This window comes from Orbicella faveolata, unplaced genomic scaffold (genome assembly GCF_042242905.1).
Source record: "Orbicella faveolata isolate gen_17 unplaced genomic scaffold, um_ofav_v1 contig_12, whole genome shotgun sequence".
In the NCBI taxonomy this organism is placed as follows: Eukaryota; Metazoa; Cnidaria; class Anthozoa; order Scleractinia; family Merulinidae; genus Orbicella; species Orbicella faveolata.
This window is the reverse complement of record NW_028301539.1, coordinates 12,840,683-12,856,880: the sequence shown is the minus strand read 5'-3', so window position 1 is coordinate 12,856,880 and position 16,198 is coordinate 12,840,683. Positions and strand designations below refer to the sequence as shown.

Genomic DNA, 16,198 nt, shown 5'->3' with positions numbered 1-16,198 from the left:
AGCTGCTCCAAGACCACTCTGAATGCAATCACACTGGATTTCAAGAACTTCCGTGCACTTGTAATACGCCAAAACAGGTGCAGACAATATGAGATTCTTGACATCATTCCAAGCTTTCTCTTGCGGGTCATCCCAGCGCCATACTGTGTCTTTGTGGGTAAGACCTCGGGGAGGCCTCATGACATCAGACAGATGAGGGAGAAAGTGACTTTGGTAGTTTACCATTCCATTAAGCTTCATTGTGTCGTCTCGTGGCGCGGCATCTTTACTACAGCATTCGCTTTCTCGGGATCTGGCTTTAAACCCTCCGTGGTAAGCAGATGTCCATGGAATGGAAGTTCTTAAGTTTTTAACTCTAGCCTCATACTGTTAAGCTTGATGCCTTTCTGCTGACATCTGCTCAGAAACCCCTCCAAACTGCTGTCATGATCAGCCTCACTTGTGCCATGTATCAGGACATCATCTGCAAACCACTTTACACCGGAAAGACCACCTAATTCTTGAAGGAGATGTTTGAAATATCTCACTGGAAACGCTGAGACCAAAAGGTAAACAAAGCCAACGATATCACCCATATGGCGTAGCGAGGTTTGTGAGCATGCTAGATCGATAATCCAGCTCCAGATGGCGCTGACGCTCCAGATGCCAAAGTGCAATCGACTTTAGTGAACACACGTGCATCTGTCAGGTCAGGCAAAAAATCATCGACAACTGGAATTTGGTAATGTTTTCTCTTCAAAGCAACATAAAGAGGTCTGGGATCGATGCAAACACCCAGCTCACCAGAATCCTTAACAGGTACCACAATCTGACTGACCCATCTGGCGGTCGGTCATTGGGAGTAATAACCTTGAGACTTTCCAGCCTATGTAATATCCCTCTTACAACTTCTCCCACATGGACACAAGTATTTTCCATACTGGGTGGAAAACAAGCTTTGAGTCAGGATCAACTTGGAGATGTACTTTCCCAGAAAGTGTTCCAAGACTCTTGTTGGACACAGCTGGGTACTTATCTATCAGGTCACTGTTCACATCCTCCACAACAATGACGAAATCTTTTTAGGAATAGTCAACAGCTTCTTCTTCACCGTCTCATTTTAACCAAGTCATGGTATCAGGCTCTTATTAAGATAAAAAATCTGATCTTAAACTTTTCATTGTTCCTGGGCTTCACGACCTTTAAAGCACAGGTAAGGCTTCACTTTGGTACCATCTCACATCACTCATGTTTGCGAACATGGAGCGAGCCCCTCGCCTTCGGTTTATTTGATTGATAAGATATTCGCACTCGCACCACAGTTAGTTTCGAATCGGACCAGTTGTTGTTTAACTACCATCTTCACAAAAACAGCCCTTCCTTTTACAGCATATATCCTCACGACACTGATCTCTTCAAGCTCTTCTTCGCTTTCAATATTTTAAACTGTTGTTCTCCTAGAACATTTTTTGTTTCGTTTCCTCAGAAACGAAACGGTATTGTTTTCAGTTAAGGGGTGAACTATTTACACAGTGATTTGTAATATCCAATCAGAGTAAAGTTCGTAATTGTTAATGTAAATACGGGGGCAAAATTTCAACCAAAACTCGGTGCATCGCAACAAAATGTGTCATTTGCAACGTTTCAGAACTCTCGTTTCTCGGTATTATCTCACACAAGAAAACTGCGAACTGGACTTGATAGTGATAGTGTAAGAGAAATATATTTTCGAAGTAGAGACACCGCCCCACCACGCGATTTGTCCACCAATGCGATATTTAAAGCCGATGGAAGCAGATAGTTTTGTTTAGTTCAACAAAGAAATGGTACTGTTTTCCGTTTCAGAGTGAGTATGAATGTTATCAGGGTAAACGCTTGTAATTCACAAGGTAAACATTTTCAGGAAAAATAACTTCTCGAAACTAAATTTTATTTCCTGACACGGAAAGAGGAGGAAATTAAAATATCATGCAGGTAGAAATAATTGGCGACTTAAATGTTCCTAAGTCTTACTGAAACGATGTATTCTAGAGAAACGAAGGTATCTGTTTCCGTGCTTGATTTAAATGTGATTAAGATCGCAACTACGGCGACATAATTTTGGTCAATCAGAGAACTTGTCAGGAATAACAATCCCGCCCCTTTTCTGTGGCTGTTTATGGGAAAAGAACACGCACTTGGTGCGTTTGGACGACGATACTACAGATACGATATATTGTGGATTACCGAAGGTAACTAATTCATCATATTGTAATTTAATTAATGTTGGTATATTTGCAAAAAATGCACAATATGGCTTTTTAATGAGTTTTTTTCATATTGTAGGTGTCGACATTTTTACAGATTTAGTTGAATTTCTCGAATTTTCCGCCACAATTCCAGTAGCTTTACTTCTTAGAGCGCCCTTTTAAAAATATGAAAATTTTTATTTCGACATACCGCGGTATTTCAAGAGCTGGTTTCCATAAAAACGCCGATAGCATTTTTATTTTAGCTTCGTAATATTCAAGCGAAAGTGAAGGAATAATTGTACAAGTGTCGTCACACATGAGGTGTCCTTTTTGAGAAGAAAAATATGCCGCGTCACTGACAACGAAACGTAGAGTGCCGCATCCATTCGAATCAAGGACTGCCCGGCACAGAAATGGAAAAATTATGCGTCAAATGCTTTTGCCTCTTAGCTTTATTTACCCTCACACACAATATTATGAATTTCTGAAAAATTTGGCGGGGTTGTGCGGCCCGCTTCCCAAAGCACCTACCTTATTAAAGAACAAAGTCTGCGATTTTTCTAACCTATTCATGGCCTGACCCTTAAATTAATACCCTGTTTCAGACCTGCCGCACTTCTCTACTTCAGAATGATTTTAAAGGTATTGTGAATGGCGTTAGTTACTGGTCTTATCGATAATGATGAAAAAAGTAGCTTCTTCTAAAAAACATACCTAATTCAAGACTAGAGTGCAAAAACCATAACCAGTTTCAGACCAAAATGACCAAAATCGATACTCTACTTCTGACTAAAATGTCTTAAAAAAACATGTCCCTCTGACGATGGACATTTAACAATTATTCCATGAGACCGCGTTGGATATGAAGTGATTAATAACCAACGAGCGCGTAGCGCGAGTTGGTTATGATCACTTCATATCCAACAAGGTCGAATGGAATAATTGTTTTAGTATATTCTCAAATCGGGTTTTTGCCGCCGATTTTTATTTCAACAATTTTACAAAGCGGTGAAAAAAACATACAACTTCCGGTCACATGCGCGCCGTGATCACCTGATTATTACATCACTGAATGAGCTGAATGAAATTTGACAGCTTCACAAACGACAAACTGTGGTCAACTGTTAAACAAAATCAACCTTGAAATATTCAACCGTTCAAATGCAAGGGAAAAAGACCGCTTCGGAAGCTTTCAAGTGTTTAAATAGTGTTCAAAGTTCAGGAAGATTTTCCTGATTCTCCGCCTCCGTAGTAGTTGTGAACTTGGACATTGCAGTTGAAGAAAACCTGCGGAAAGCTTCTTCGCTCGCTTTGCCGAACCTCGGTGTTTACGAACTGATTTTGGACTAAAACTGTCCCTTCACTTTGAGGTTGCCGTTCTTGCTGGCCGTGGCATTGGTTTTCTTTCTCAGCTGCAGAGATACCAGTGCATGGGGAAGCTTCAGAGGCTCCGGCTGAGACAAAATCACTGAGAACGTGCGACATCTTCTTTTGCTGTTCTATGGATGGGCGATCATTGTACGATTCCACCGCCTGGTCTGATCTGTGTCCCGTAACAGACTTTATGTGTCTGGTTTCACAGTTATGGTCAGACAGAACTGTAACTGCTGTCGCCCTGAGGCAGTGGTTGGTTAGATGGGGCTCTATGCCAGCTCGCCTGCTCATATTTTTCAACATGTTGTCCAGCATGCTCGAGCCAACCGGCGAGTTGCAATACCAGATTTTGTCATCTGTTGGACTGAATTTCTGACTTTGGCCGTCTCTTGGTTTTTGGAAAAGAGCTTCGGAACTCGGGTTCAGGTGATGTAGGTAGTTTTTGATTGTTTTCACTGGGCACCTCTGAGAACCAGCAACGGCAAAGATCTTCGCGTCGGATTCATCCTCAGAGTCTCCAAGGCCGCCTTGATGATTTTTTGTGCTGCGCAGTGAACCAGGCTGTCGTCTGTTTAACTCAAAATACTCGACACCTCTAGGCGTTGTTCTTAGGGAGAGCATTCCAGGGTTCAACTGCCGCTGATTTTCTCTTCCTCGTCGTCCGAAGAAAAGGGTGAGATAAAACCATGCCGTTCTCTGCAGTTGGGCTGGATTTTGACTGTCGGCCGGCCCAAGTTCGCCGCTTTCAAAGAGCCTCTGGATTTGATCTTTTGACACTGCTTTCTTATGGACAACTCCAGCTATTTTACCCGTCTTTCTGAGATCCTTTACAAAGGCATCCAAAACTTTATTGGCTTCGGTAAACACAGCGTCGGAGATGATAGAAAAAGGCTTGTTGTTTGGTGGCGAGCGAAGAAAGCGATCTATGGCGGCTCGAATGGACTTCATGGATGTGTTTTTGTAATACCTCCCGTCTTTCTTCCTTGCGGAGGTGTAGAAACATTTAAGGCATTCATTTAGCTCCTCTTTGGACATGTCTTCAATTCGTTTCGAAAATTTTGTGGCAACAGGACTTGACAGCCATTCTGTAAATAACGAGGTAAGAATTTTTGTCGTTGTTACGAATAAATTATCAAAATATCGACAGTGAACGTAACAATTGTTGCTAGTTTTTGAGTAAAACTCCCACATACGTACCATTAAATATGTTCATGCCGAACTTTGTGGCTTTCTTCGTTTTTTCTGGGATAGCATTGTCTAATATCTCTTGAAGTTTAGAGGGAGACAGCTCCTGAAACCTGCCAGTATCGGCCATTATGGAGAGCTGAAGTTAAAAACTTCGTGCGGAAAATTTTTAAACTTGGCGCATTATTTTCCATATTAGGTAAAACTCCGACTAATGGCTCATAGTCGGAGTTTTTGAGCCAATTAGAGAGCTAGAAATGCAATAGTCGGAGCTGAGAATATACTAAATCTATATAGCCGATATAAGGGAGCACCTCCCCTCCCCTCCCCTCCCTTAGGGCAGAGTCAAAGTGAAGTATCACAAGTAAATACCTTTCGAAGCACGTTGACTGTAATAACTAATACATGCGTAGACAACTTAAATTAATTGGCCCTTTCTCTTTTACAATAGGTTCAGTACTAAACCTCACCTGGCCGAAAAACCCCAGCCTCTGACAACTGAGCAGATCAGTGCGGTGCAAAGCGGCGCATTAGGACGTATCCCCCTCACCCCATGACGTCTCATGCACAAGATATCAAAACCCCTGCCTTTCTCAGACTTTGAATACCTTTCCGGAAACGAAACACCATTTCTTTCTGAGAAAGAGCTTCTTGTTGGTACAATGGTTCATCTGTTTATACTTTTTGCACCTCTTGCCCCATGCTGGGCACTTCTTTTCTCCAGTTGATGCTCATACCCGCAAAACTTACAAGTTATCTTCTTAGATTGCACGTTTAACTTTCCATCTGCAGGCCTATCTGATTTTTTTCATTTCGACTTGACTTGACGAACGCTGTCGGTGGGCTCGGAGAGCGACTTCATTTGCATTGAAGTAACTTCTTCGCTGCGACACCCATCAATACATCAGTTTAAGGTGAGGTCGCTCATCATAAGAAGCTTTTAGTGGTTTGCGTGTTCTTCATTCCCAGTACGATACGATCACGTTTGAAACTGTCACGTAAACAATCGCAAACATTGGACATTTGGGCCAAGGTCTTCAACTCAGTGACGAAATTGTCAACCGTTTCTGAAGGAAGTTTGTCCCTTTTATTGAAACAATATCTTTCAAATTAAAAATCTCGATTACTTTCCTGATACAATGCTTTTCCATCCTGCCCATAACTATATGCCAGTCGTTTGCATTCTCCCCTTTGGAATAACTGAACGTTTTGATCAACTTGAGACCATTGTCGCCGATCGCATGCTTAAACATAACGAGCTGATATTCGTGGCTTTCCCGGTCTAATCTTGAAATGACAAAATAGTTATTGTACTTCTCTTTCCACAACTTCCAGTTCTCGGCGATTTCTCCTGTGGTCTCCATGTCTAAAGACTGGGGCAGCGAAATCTGGTAAAGTACTGTCGATTGTGACGTTTGAGGTTGAGCAGTTGCACCGATCCTTGCATCGCAAGGATGCAAGGCATCCTAAACGTCTCCCGGCATCGTAAACGTTTTACGTTGTTTGATGATGTACACAGAGTTAAACACACACTGCCATTATGTTTTAACAGCACAAGAAGAACGTTGTAAAACTCAGAAGAAACTCTTTAAAGCGAAGAGACAACCATCAAGTTACAAATAACAACTGACTACTGGCGCATAAATTACGACATTTTTATACACGCTATTCTTAAACATTCATGCACGTTCTTATGCATGCTATTACAAGCATTAATTAGTGCATTTTCATGGGAGCTGTAGATGTAGGGAAGAGAAAAAAACAAACAAAGAGTGTTTCTTGGTGCCCAGCGCCAGTGAAGAAACCAGCTTCAATACCATCAATTGCTATATAATAATAATAATAATAATAATAATAACAATAATAATAATAATAGTAATAATGATAATGATAATGATAGCAATAAGAATAAGAATAATGATAATAACATAATAATGATAAAAATAATGATACATACCTCAGCGTAACATAGTGGTAGCCTTATGTACACTGGGAGATCTGGAAGGAGTATGGATTAGACACAGTAGACAAGTAGTATGAACATAGTTCAAAGACAGTAGAGGAGACGGGTGACATTACCATCCTCTGTCATTTGCCTATCCAAACAGACAGAGAAATCTCCCCCAACTAGCCTGACATTTTCATCAAGAACAAACAGGAAAAGAAATGCTTTTCTTTGATGTCGCATGCCCTTTTGATAATTGTATTTCTACCAAAGTTTCCTAGAAATTATCCAAATATATAGATCCTGAAATAGCAATCACAAGACCTTCGAAAAATCCATCAGAATTGCCCCCCCCCCCTAGAAGGCAAAAATTGGAAGCAAGAATTGTACGAATTCTTACGTCAATATCGTGTAACACCTCACTCAAAAATTCACCATCTTTATTAACTTATCACCTCACTCTACCACCAATGTGTCCCCATGTGAAGCTTTAAACAACAGAAAGCTCAAGACCACAATACCAGAGTTACCAGTCAGTCAGTATACGCAACCGAAATTTACACCTCAAGAACCATCAGCCAACATCGCCCAGAGAGATGCTATGCAGAAGCAGAAAATGAAAATTTACGCTGATCTCTTCATTTGCCAGTCTTACCAGTATTTATAAAAAAGCTTCCATGTTGCAAGCTTTGATTCATTATGTTTCGTAGACTGGCGCAAGGTTTTTCGTGTTCTCGTGTTCATTGATGCATAGCGATTGCACGCATTTTTTTGGGTGAATTTATTGAATTTCTTAGGGTACCGTGGGAACTTCAAATGCCCTGCAGATTTCTTTAAAATTACATGTCAGACTAACCCGCTTCGATTTATAAATCTTTTGTGTGAGCCGAAAACTCAGAGCGTGTTTAATAATCGACCTTGACAGCCAGGGATGAGTTAAAATAATTACAAATTTTTAAATGCTGTCTAATTTGATTTGAAATACATCGGAAGAAGTAGTTATTTGTACATCAGTCCTATCTATATATCGACAATTACCGATAACAAGTCCTGCCATAGCGAAATCCCATATCCGCATGTAAATAATATTATGTCTGAAATGTGTTGCAATTTGTTTTCAATTTTATCAACACAATTCATCATTAAGTAAGGACGGTTTTTTTTTTTTTTCATTCACATTATTTTGGGGAATTACAGGTGCTAATGAAAGCAGAGCTACGGTAAATCAAAGGCTCCCTGAGCCAGCTCATGGATGAATAGTTGACTTTTGCCTCTGTGGCAAAATGAGTCTTTGTGCAAAACTGTTCGTATGAAAATGCATGTCACCTGTACGTTCATTCTCTTGAAAATCAAGTCATTTTCATGAGAAATGTTTTGCACGAGCATTCGTTCTAAAAAAGAGGCAAACAACAACTCCGATGTGGAAGTAAAGTCTGTATATGAGTCAAGTGGCCCATCAGGTCGGCACTTATCCCGGTTTCTGTAGCATGAAGCGGCTAGGAGTATTTCTAATACCCCCGGATGGGATGCTAGTCGATCGCAGGGTTACTTACACAATATTAAATTTGCCAGTACTTATTTATACACCTGAGTGGAAAGAGGCACTGTGAGAGTTAAGTGTCTTGCTCAAGAATACAACACACTGTTCCCAGCCAGGGCTCGCGGTCGGACTGCTCGAAATAGAAAAGGAATACAAGAGTCAAATAACAAGTTGTTTACACAGACAGCTTATAAATTTTAAAATGGATAATAATATTAATTTTGATTGAAATTGGAACATTGTTATCATATCAACTTATACATGATGTAGTGTCAAAGAATAACAACAGTCTGTTTCAAAATGAAATCATTAAATGAGAGTACACCATATTTACCAGTCAGTCCAAAATTGACAATATAATTATGTATATGAGTCAGCAGTGCATTTTGGGTCAAGGTAAATTGGTTATGGTCCTTGTTCAGTTGACATTATGAAACAGCTGTATAACAATGATTACTATTATGCAAAAATTACAATACATCATTTTGAAATTTATTTGAGACAATCAACTTGAGAATGCTAGGACTGCCAAGAGTATTTTGCCCAATTTCACTTAAGTGAGACATGGATATTGGCAAAATCTTGTTTAGTTTAAGCTAAGTCAAACATACACAATTTGATTGTAGCTTGTGGATAAACAGGAAATCTATAGAAAAAAAAAAGTATTTCCTTCAATATTATAAGAATGATTTCAGACAGTTTTGTTTCAATCATGAGCCTGAAGTGAAGGGAATGTTTTTATTTACAATTTACAAGGTTTTTTTTATAGAACTATGTCCATGAAGAGGAGGAAGGGAAGTAACAAAGATTTATACGAGGAGGCTCTGGCCCAAGGTCAAAGGCCTATCCATTTTGCAGTGTTTTTTTAACAGGAAAGGCTTTCCTTTCATATACGTGTAGCTTCAAGCCTGAAACCCCTTTCACAAACCTAATGCGGCCCACTAGATCTTATTTCTGGGATAAATAATCAAAATTATAAATGTTTGAAATCCCCATCCTGTTAAGTCTTATAATACCTCCAGCCTGAAAAAAAGTGCAACTTAAGTCAACGGCAGGAAGAAGTCCCCCAGCTTGGTGCAATACAATAATAAGGATACTACATATTGTAGTGCATGCAAGTAGAATAACAATGATTTTCTATATATCTTGGTAATTGTTTGTGCTAGTCTCACTAGCAATGCAGCAATATTCAAAAGGATCGCAGATATGTCTCTGCTAATAGATTTTTGTAACGATTACAGAACATACTTATGTATTGTTGAATAGTATCAAGCAGTCTCTTCTCCATAATTCAAGTTTTGATGTCAATTTGTTTGAATCTCTCATTTCTAAGAGCAAAAAAAAAAAAAAGTCTACATAACCAGCCACCATGCGTCCGACTTTTTGACACAATTGGACAGCATATCTTTCTCGCAAACAAATAGATCTACACAGTCTCTTGGACTTAATTTGTTCATCCATCACTAAAATATTGCAGTGTATATTTACTCAATCGTACATGTAAGTTGCCTTGCATATCATCCGTGAAGAAATTTGGTCGAACTGCATGGAATACAAAAGAAATGTAATGTGAACGAAAACAAAAATAAAATATAAGGCAATTCGAAATTTTTTTCCCCTAAGTATTTAAAAACAAGCTTACAAATTTCGAGCTTGCGATACTAACACAGGCAGAATTTCAACGTGTGCGTACAAAATAAAACAATAAAGAAACAATGAAACCAAAACCTAACAAGAATTTAAGCTTACCTTAGACTACACAACGAGCGAAAGCGAGTGGAAACCATGAAATTCTCTTGCCAAGAAAAAAAGCTAATCATGATCTCACTTTCTGGCTTTGTGTTCCCGGGTGTCTTGTATCAATTCTTTGACCTCGCCGACCGTGCTGTTGTGAACGATACATGACCACAGTCATAAATACCTCTACCAACTTTCATCTAGGTGTGAGCAAAAGCCGATAGGCAAAAAAAACAACATATTTACGAAAGAAAATCACATGAAACCAAAACGGCCGACCTCAATCCGAGGTGTTGGACAAACTCGTACCCAGGCTCTCGGTTTATCGGGCAAAAATGTACGCCTTTCTAGTCCCCCTCGTCAAAGAACCTTCCTGAAGACGACTGAACACTCTTGGACAAAAACAATACTTGGCAGGGGAGGTAGGAAAAATTGTTTAATCAGGTTTAATGAATAAATTAATTAGAATCGAGTGAGTGAGTGAGTGAGTGAGTGAGCGCCATCCGACTGCCTCCTAAGCTCATGGATGTTACATAACATCCATGAGCAAAAATGAAGCTGTAATCTTACTGCATGCTTTGTCAAGTAACGATGCCAGTAAACACGACACAAGCGATACGAAAAACACACTTGCAGTGTCAATTTTCCTTCCGCTGGTTTACGCATGTAAAAGTTGTATATACTTTTTTCTTCTATCCAAAATTTATTACTTATGCTTAGCTTTCCAACAATACAAATTACAATTCTCACAAAAAATCTTGGGCGCTGATAAGGAATGTCGTCAATTTCACATTTCACGTCAAAGACGTCGATTTCACTTCGCATCTTACATGTAAAGTCACTGCGTATTTCACAAGAGTCCACGTAGTCCGTAAGTGTAAAGAAACCTAGGCAAACACGTACGAACACGAGCAAAAAGTATCCAAATCTTATAAGTAAAAACACAGACTTGTGAGGTGGAAAGCATCCGCCCGATTTAAACACACCATTGAAAACTCGTCAGTTTCTGTGATACCAGAACTCCATCGGCATTGAACCGCGAGTAACATAAAAATGAAGACAAATCAGATCAAAAGCACTAAACTGGGGATTTATTTAAGCCACCAGTTCAATTCTGAGAGCAATTTGCAATTAAAAATAAACCCCCTCTTCCACTAACTGCGTCCATTGCAATTGTACTGCAAAATGTATCTTCCATCTACTCCGACTGTTCTCGGCAACAAACACATTCTCTTTGCGTCGGTATGGTTGCACATCTCTCACAAGTACACCACAGAGCATTTTCCAACCGATCAATCAATTCAACTTGATTATTATCTCCCGCGGAATCACTAGCGCGTTCTGGCCTCAAGAGCAGCCATACTAAAGCTCAAAAGAACAAACACACTCTCGGACGGAATGACGTCATGAATATGCTGCCTGGCCTTCAAGATCTTTTCAAAATGGTGGCTCCCAGTGTCGAACTTTTTACTCCTTTTTCATTGGGATCGCATCCACTACAGAAGCTGAAACAACGGTGAGTAACTCAACTCAATGTGAACTTTTTATTGATGATGGAAAAAAAATACACAGTTTGGAGTGACCTCCTTTAAGCACCCCCTACAATCTAAAGCCTTTCGATGTGGAGGAGAAAAAGGGGACAATGGTCACAGCAAGTAATGGTTCACAAACTGTCACCAGAAACTCTTCCCACTTCAAAGTTATTCCAAAGGACTTTGCACAGAGCCAAGAGAATGGTGTAAAGAAAGATGACAAAAAGACCCCAGGAATACAGCAAAACCCATCTGAGACCAAAGAAGAGAGTCTGTCGAGACGATCCAAAAGACAAGTCAAACCTCGTATTAGATTTTCTGACTATGTACAAGTCATCTATGGCAAATGGGCTGAAGCAAGGAACTTTTCTGATACATTTATTTCATCTAAAGAAAGTTGACATTTACAAGACTATTTTTCTCAGATCTCAGTTGAACAGTTGAACTTTGATTATCGAACAGTGAGCATTGTCGTTGTTACTTAGGATGTTTATTTTTTAAAGGTAGAGTTACTCACAAACTGTTACTCATTATGTATGTGTTTATTCATATCTTGTTTTTCATCCCAAGAAGAGGAGGGATGTAATGTCGTTAATATTCATGAGTGAACACATGTTTAGGTCACGTGATCAGTCAGTGAAATTACAGAGTGAAGTTTTCCATATATACAAACATGGCGTTGTGTTTCCTTTACCCGCACTCGGTCTTAATACCACACAGATGAAGACGTAAATAATGCCAGTGGTCATAGGTGCATTAGGAGTGATTAAGAAAGGTTCAGAGAAATTCATCAGTGAAATACCAGCAAACATTAACCTCCACAAAATTCAAAAACGGCACTGTTGGGAATAAGGCATATTCTCCAGAGGGTGTATAGCCATTAAGTAATACCAAGGACAGAGCCCTTAAGCGTCCTAGGTTCATGGGTTGGTGGTTTGGATCCAGCCCTTGTGGAAGAAATACCCATAATGAACTGAACAATGAACAATGCTTGTAATTATGATAAAAACTTGATGGTTAAAAATAGTGCTAATTTAGATAAGTATGTTGCAAGCTAAAATATTGTATAGAACTAGGGTTAAAAATGGCTAAAAATAAATATTTTAAGTTTCTTGTTAAAAATAGTATAATTTCAGACTGTTCAATTGGTTAGCTTCAACTCTAAGGTGGGGATTTTAAAAAAGTACCTCTTGGTTCCTTTGGAAGACCTATATTTATTCGTACAATAGATTGCTGACAATCGAGGTAAGAAGTAAAGAAGAAAGTTGCCTTACTGACATTGCTATTTACAGGTAATGCAAATGATCAATGATTTGCGGGAAAGCTTTATTGCCAACCTAGATAACCTGGACTGGATGGACACTAGAACAAAGAAATATGCAAAGGAAAAGGTACTTCCTTCTAAGATGTATTCACCAATTATTGTGAGCCTTTTGCTTTATGGCCTTTTGTTGTAAGCTAAATCGATACCACTACCTTATCTACATTTTCTGAAACAAAATATTTAAAATTTATTTAAAGCGCACGTGAGTTATCCACAGACAAAAAAATATATTTTAAAATTTATTAGCAGCTGGACCTGCAGGGTAACGAAAGAAGTGACGCCAGCTGTTTATATCTGTAGTAAATCTACATGCAGTTATTTGTAAGATATGTAGTGTTTTATACACTAAATATAATTATTATGTACAGTCATTCAGTACCATGTCAAAATGATACGATTCCCCAAAAACTTAACACTGAATTCTTAAGAAACAAGACGCATGTCTGCGTGAACTCGGGCTTTTTTAGAGCAACATGACACTTTCATGTCGTTACCGCCTCATTCCCTATGAACTAGGATGGATGCGTGACATTATGGTGTTGGCGATTGCGTTACAGTTCTAGGCGTTTATAAGACAATGTAGGAGAATGCTTCGAAAATTGCTCTAAATGATACGTGTAGAAAGGACCGCCTGTGATGTCAACTGTGTTAAATTGGTACTCACTTAGTTCTTTTCTCAGGAATTCTGTAGTAACTGAATAAAACTCCAAAAAAATATATTTGAACCAAGCGAATAACTCCTAAACAAACAAATTGCGGAGGTCGCCGTAAATTAAATATGCAGAAATCCAACGTGTAAAATACTGTTCGCTTTTAAAACCTAAAATTTTCCTATAAAAGCAACCAAATGAAAGAAACGTGACGGGAAATGATTCACGATGATGCAAAAAATCTTATCTAAAAGCAAAAAAATGTTCATAATTTCGCAGACGAGCTTCTGAGCATGACAGCGTGTTCAAATTAATTCCTCACGCTAGTCTATTATGCCTAGGACTTTTGCAGGCATTTTATCGGCCGTGGGTTACCAATCGTTAAAGTGGAATTCAACTTCGAAGTAATACTGTACATGACCATTTCTGTTTTCTAAAGTCCAGGAAGCTGCGTTGAATCCGCGTATTCAAAACTTACGCTTACTTGAAAACGCTGCGATCGTTGTGTTTTCGCGGCAGTTAAAGGGAAGAAATTCTTCACCAGAAAGGTTTGAGCACTCTGTACATCTTGATCTTCCATTCTGGGGCCACCTAAACATTTAATTGTGTTTTTCCTTTCCATTTCAAGTCCCGAAGAAGTAATTAAATGAAGATTAGAGAGTCATTCTCGTCCCCACAAGCCGCGCTTCTTTTGGTCAGCAGCATAACGTCGCGCGTGCGTGTTAAGGACTTGACTGCGATTTGCGACTGAACGAAAAAAATTTCAACTCGGGCGTTTCCTTTGGAAAGCCCGGGTGAAAATCTTAAAGCTTTTTTTAACATTTTTTGTTCCATGTGTTTGTCGTTTTTATAATTTATGAAAGTATTCTCTATATTTAAACATTTTTAGACAGAACTTTTACACACTCTTATCCCACCATCATCCATTCTTCTCACACCTCAGGCGGCCCAGACGTTGTATACGATTAATACGTGACATTATGCGTTATCTTGATGTCTCTGGGTTCCTGGAGGTGGTTGAGAGTCATTTTGGCGAGTTTTTCTTTCTGGCGGTTTGGTTCCCCTAAGAGAATACTCTTTAGGGGAAGCAAACCGCCAGAAAGTGAAACTCGCTTAAATGGCTCCAAACCACCTCTAGGAACCTAGAGACATCAAAATAACGCAATGCAAACATAAGGTAAACCATTTTATTCAAATTGTTTTCTCCACGCAGCATTTGGAGTAATTTTCGAAGTATTCTCATACATCGTCTTATAAACGGCTAAAATTGTCACGCAATCGCCAAAAGCGTAATGTCACGTATTAATCGCATACATCGTCTGGGCCGCCTGTGCTCACACCATTATTCATTCCCATCCATTTAAGACAACAGTCATGCTGTAAAAAGCTCATAGTTTCATAATCCCATATTTTATTCAGTGTAATGCAGTTTTATTTGTATATCTAAATAGTTCTGTTTGTACCTGTATACTATATGAATGCGTATTTGTTTGTTTGTGTAAGAATGTATACCTATATCCACTTTTACGGAATATAATTATGCATTTTACATGAAAGTTTCTCTGAGTGATGAAGTACATGTAATAAGTTTTTGATTTAACGTGATTTTATAACTAACAGGCTGCTGCAATCAGACAAAACATTGGATATCCTGAATATATGAAAGATCCAAGCAGACTGAGAGACAGATTCAAGAATGTAAGTGTTTTGAAAACATCAGATAACAATAGTGTATGGTTTACAACTAAATGTGACTCTCTACAGACTATTGATATCAATATAACTATAACACTAATTCCGCTTTACATTGTATGTATAGTGCAATTACTACATTCAAAGTGAAATGACATCAGAACTGTCTTTGATATGAAGTTGGGCACTTGCTTTCAGTTATGCCGCAAATCTCAGAGAAACAAGAAAACAACCCGCCCATTAAAAATTATGAAGATAAGGGGACTCTGTCAGTTCTGTGTTGGAACTTTAGTTTTATTGAAAGATTGTGAAGACTGTTGCTAAGATGTTACCTCATAGCTGTTTAATTATCATCTTAGGTTGATCCCATGTTAGAGTTTTTAGCTGTAGCGGTTTTCGCTTATGCATATCGTCTATTAACTCGTTGTGCTTTTCGAGGAACTTGTCCAAGCCAGTATCTTTTAGTCGAAAAACTCCTTTGCCTACAGTTTTCTTGGGTGGGGGAGGAGGGTCACTGCTGAATAGGCCACTTTCGATATATTAAAATTCAGCTTGACAGTGAGGCCTAGAGGACACAAACAAAAGAAATGAATAAACATGGTCGTTTCATTTCTTTCGTTTGTGTCCTCTAAGCCTCACTGCCAAGCTGAATTTTAATACATCGAAAACGGTCTATTAAGAGAAAAGCATGCTGGCCGAAGGCACGTGCCAGACTAGACCACAAAAAAGGAGGTGGCTCCAGTTCATCTAGATTCACCTCGATAACTGAAGTAAAAAAATATACTTTCTACCTGTCCATATCTTCACCATATTCTATCACTTTGGACGTTTTCCCTACCAAGATTTTATTCCCACCAGGATTCTTGCTGGGATCCATGACAATAATTGTGTTATCCAAGTCAAGAGCAGATCCTCTGATAAATTCTTGCCAGGATCTGTGGCGGGAATTTTTCTTGGGTGGTTTTCAAGGGAGCTGAAGTGCCACTTAAGTGGTACCCCAGCAGGAAAC

The 16,198-nt window shown here is 39.1% G+C and overlaps 2 protein-coding genes across 2 annotated transcripts in view; one reads left to right on the top strand and one right to left on the bottom strand.

Moving 5' to 3' along the window:
- The window catches only part of LOC110043333 (endothelin-converting enzyme homolog), a 246,397-nt gene that overhangs the window by 88,788 nt on the left and 141,411 nt on the right, over positions 1–16,198 (top strand). The window contains exons 9-10 of the mRNA XM_089282468.1: positions 12,816–12,914; positions 15,118–15,195. Of these exons, the coding sequence (XP_089138594.1) occupies positions 12,816–12,914; positions 15,118–15,195 (177 nt within the window). The remainder of the gene's footprint in view (positions 1–12,815; positions 12,915–15,117; positions 15,196–16,198) is intronic.
- LOC149116713 (uncharacterized protein KIAA1958 homolog) lies at positions 3,179–5,061 on the bottom strand. The gene has a single exon (XM_089282469.1). It carries the CDS (start codon positions 4,782–4,784, stop codon positions 3,429–3,431), a length of 1,356 nt encoding a protein of 451 aa, XP_089138595.1. The 5' UTR covers positions 4,785–5,061; the 3' UTR covers positions 3,179–3,428.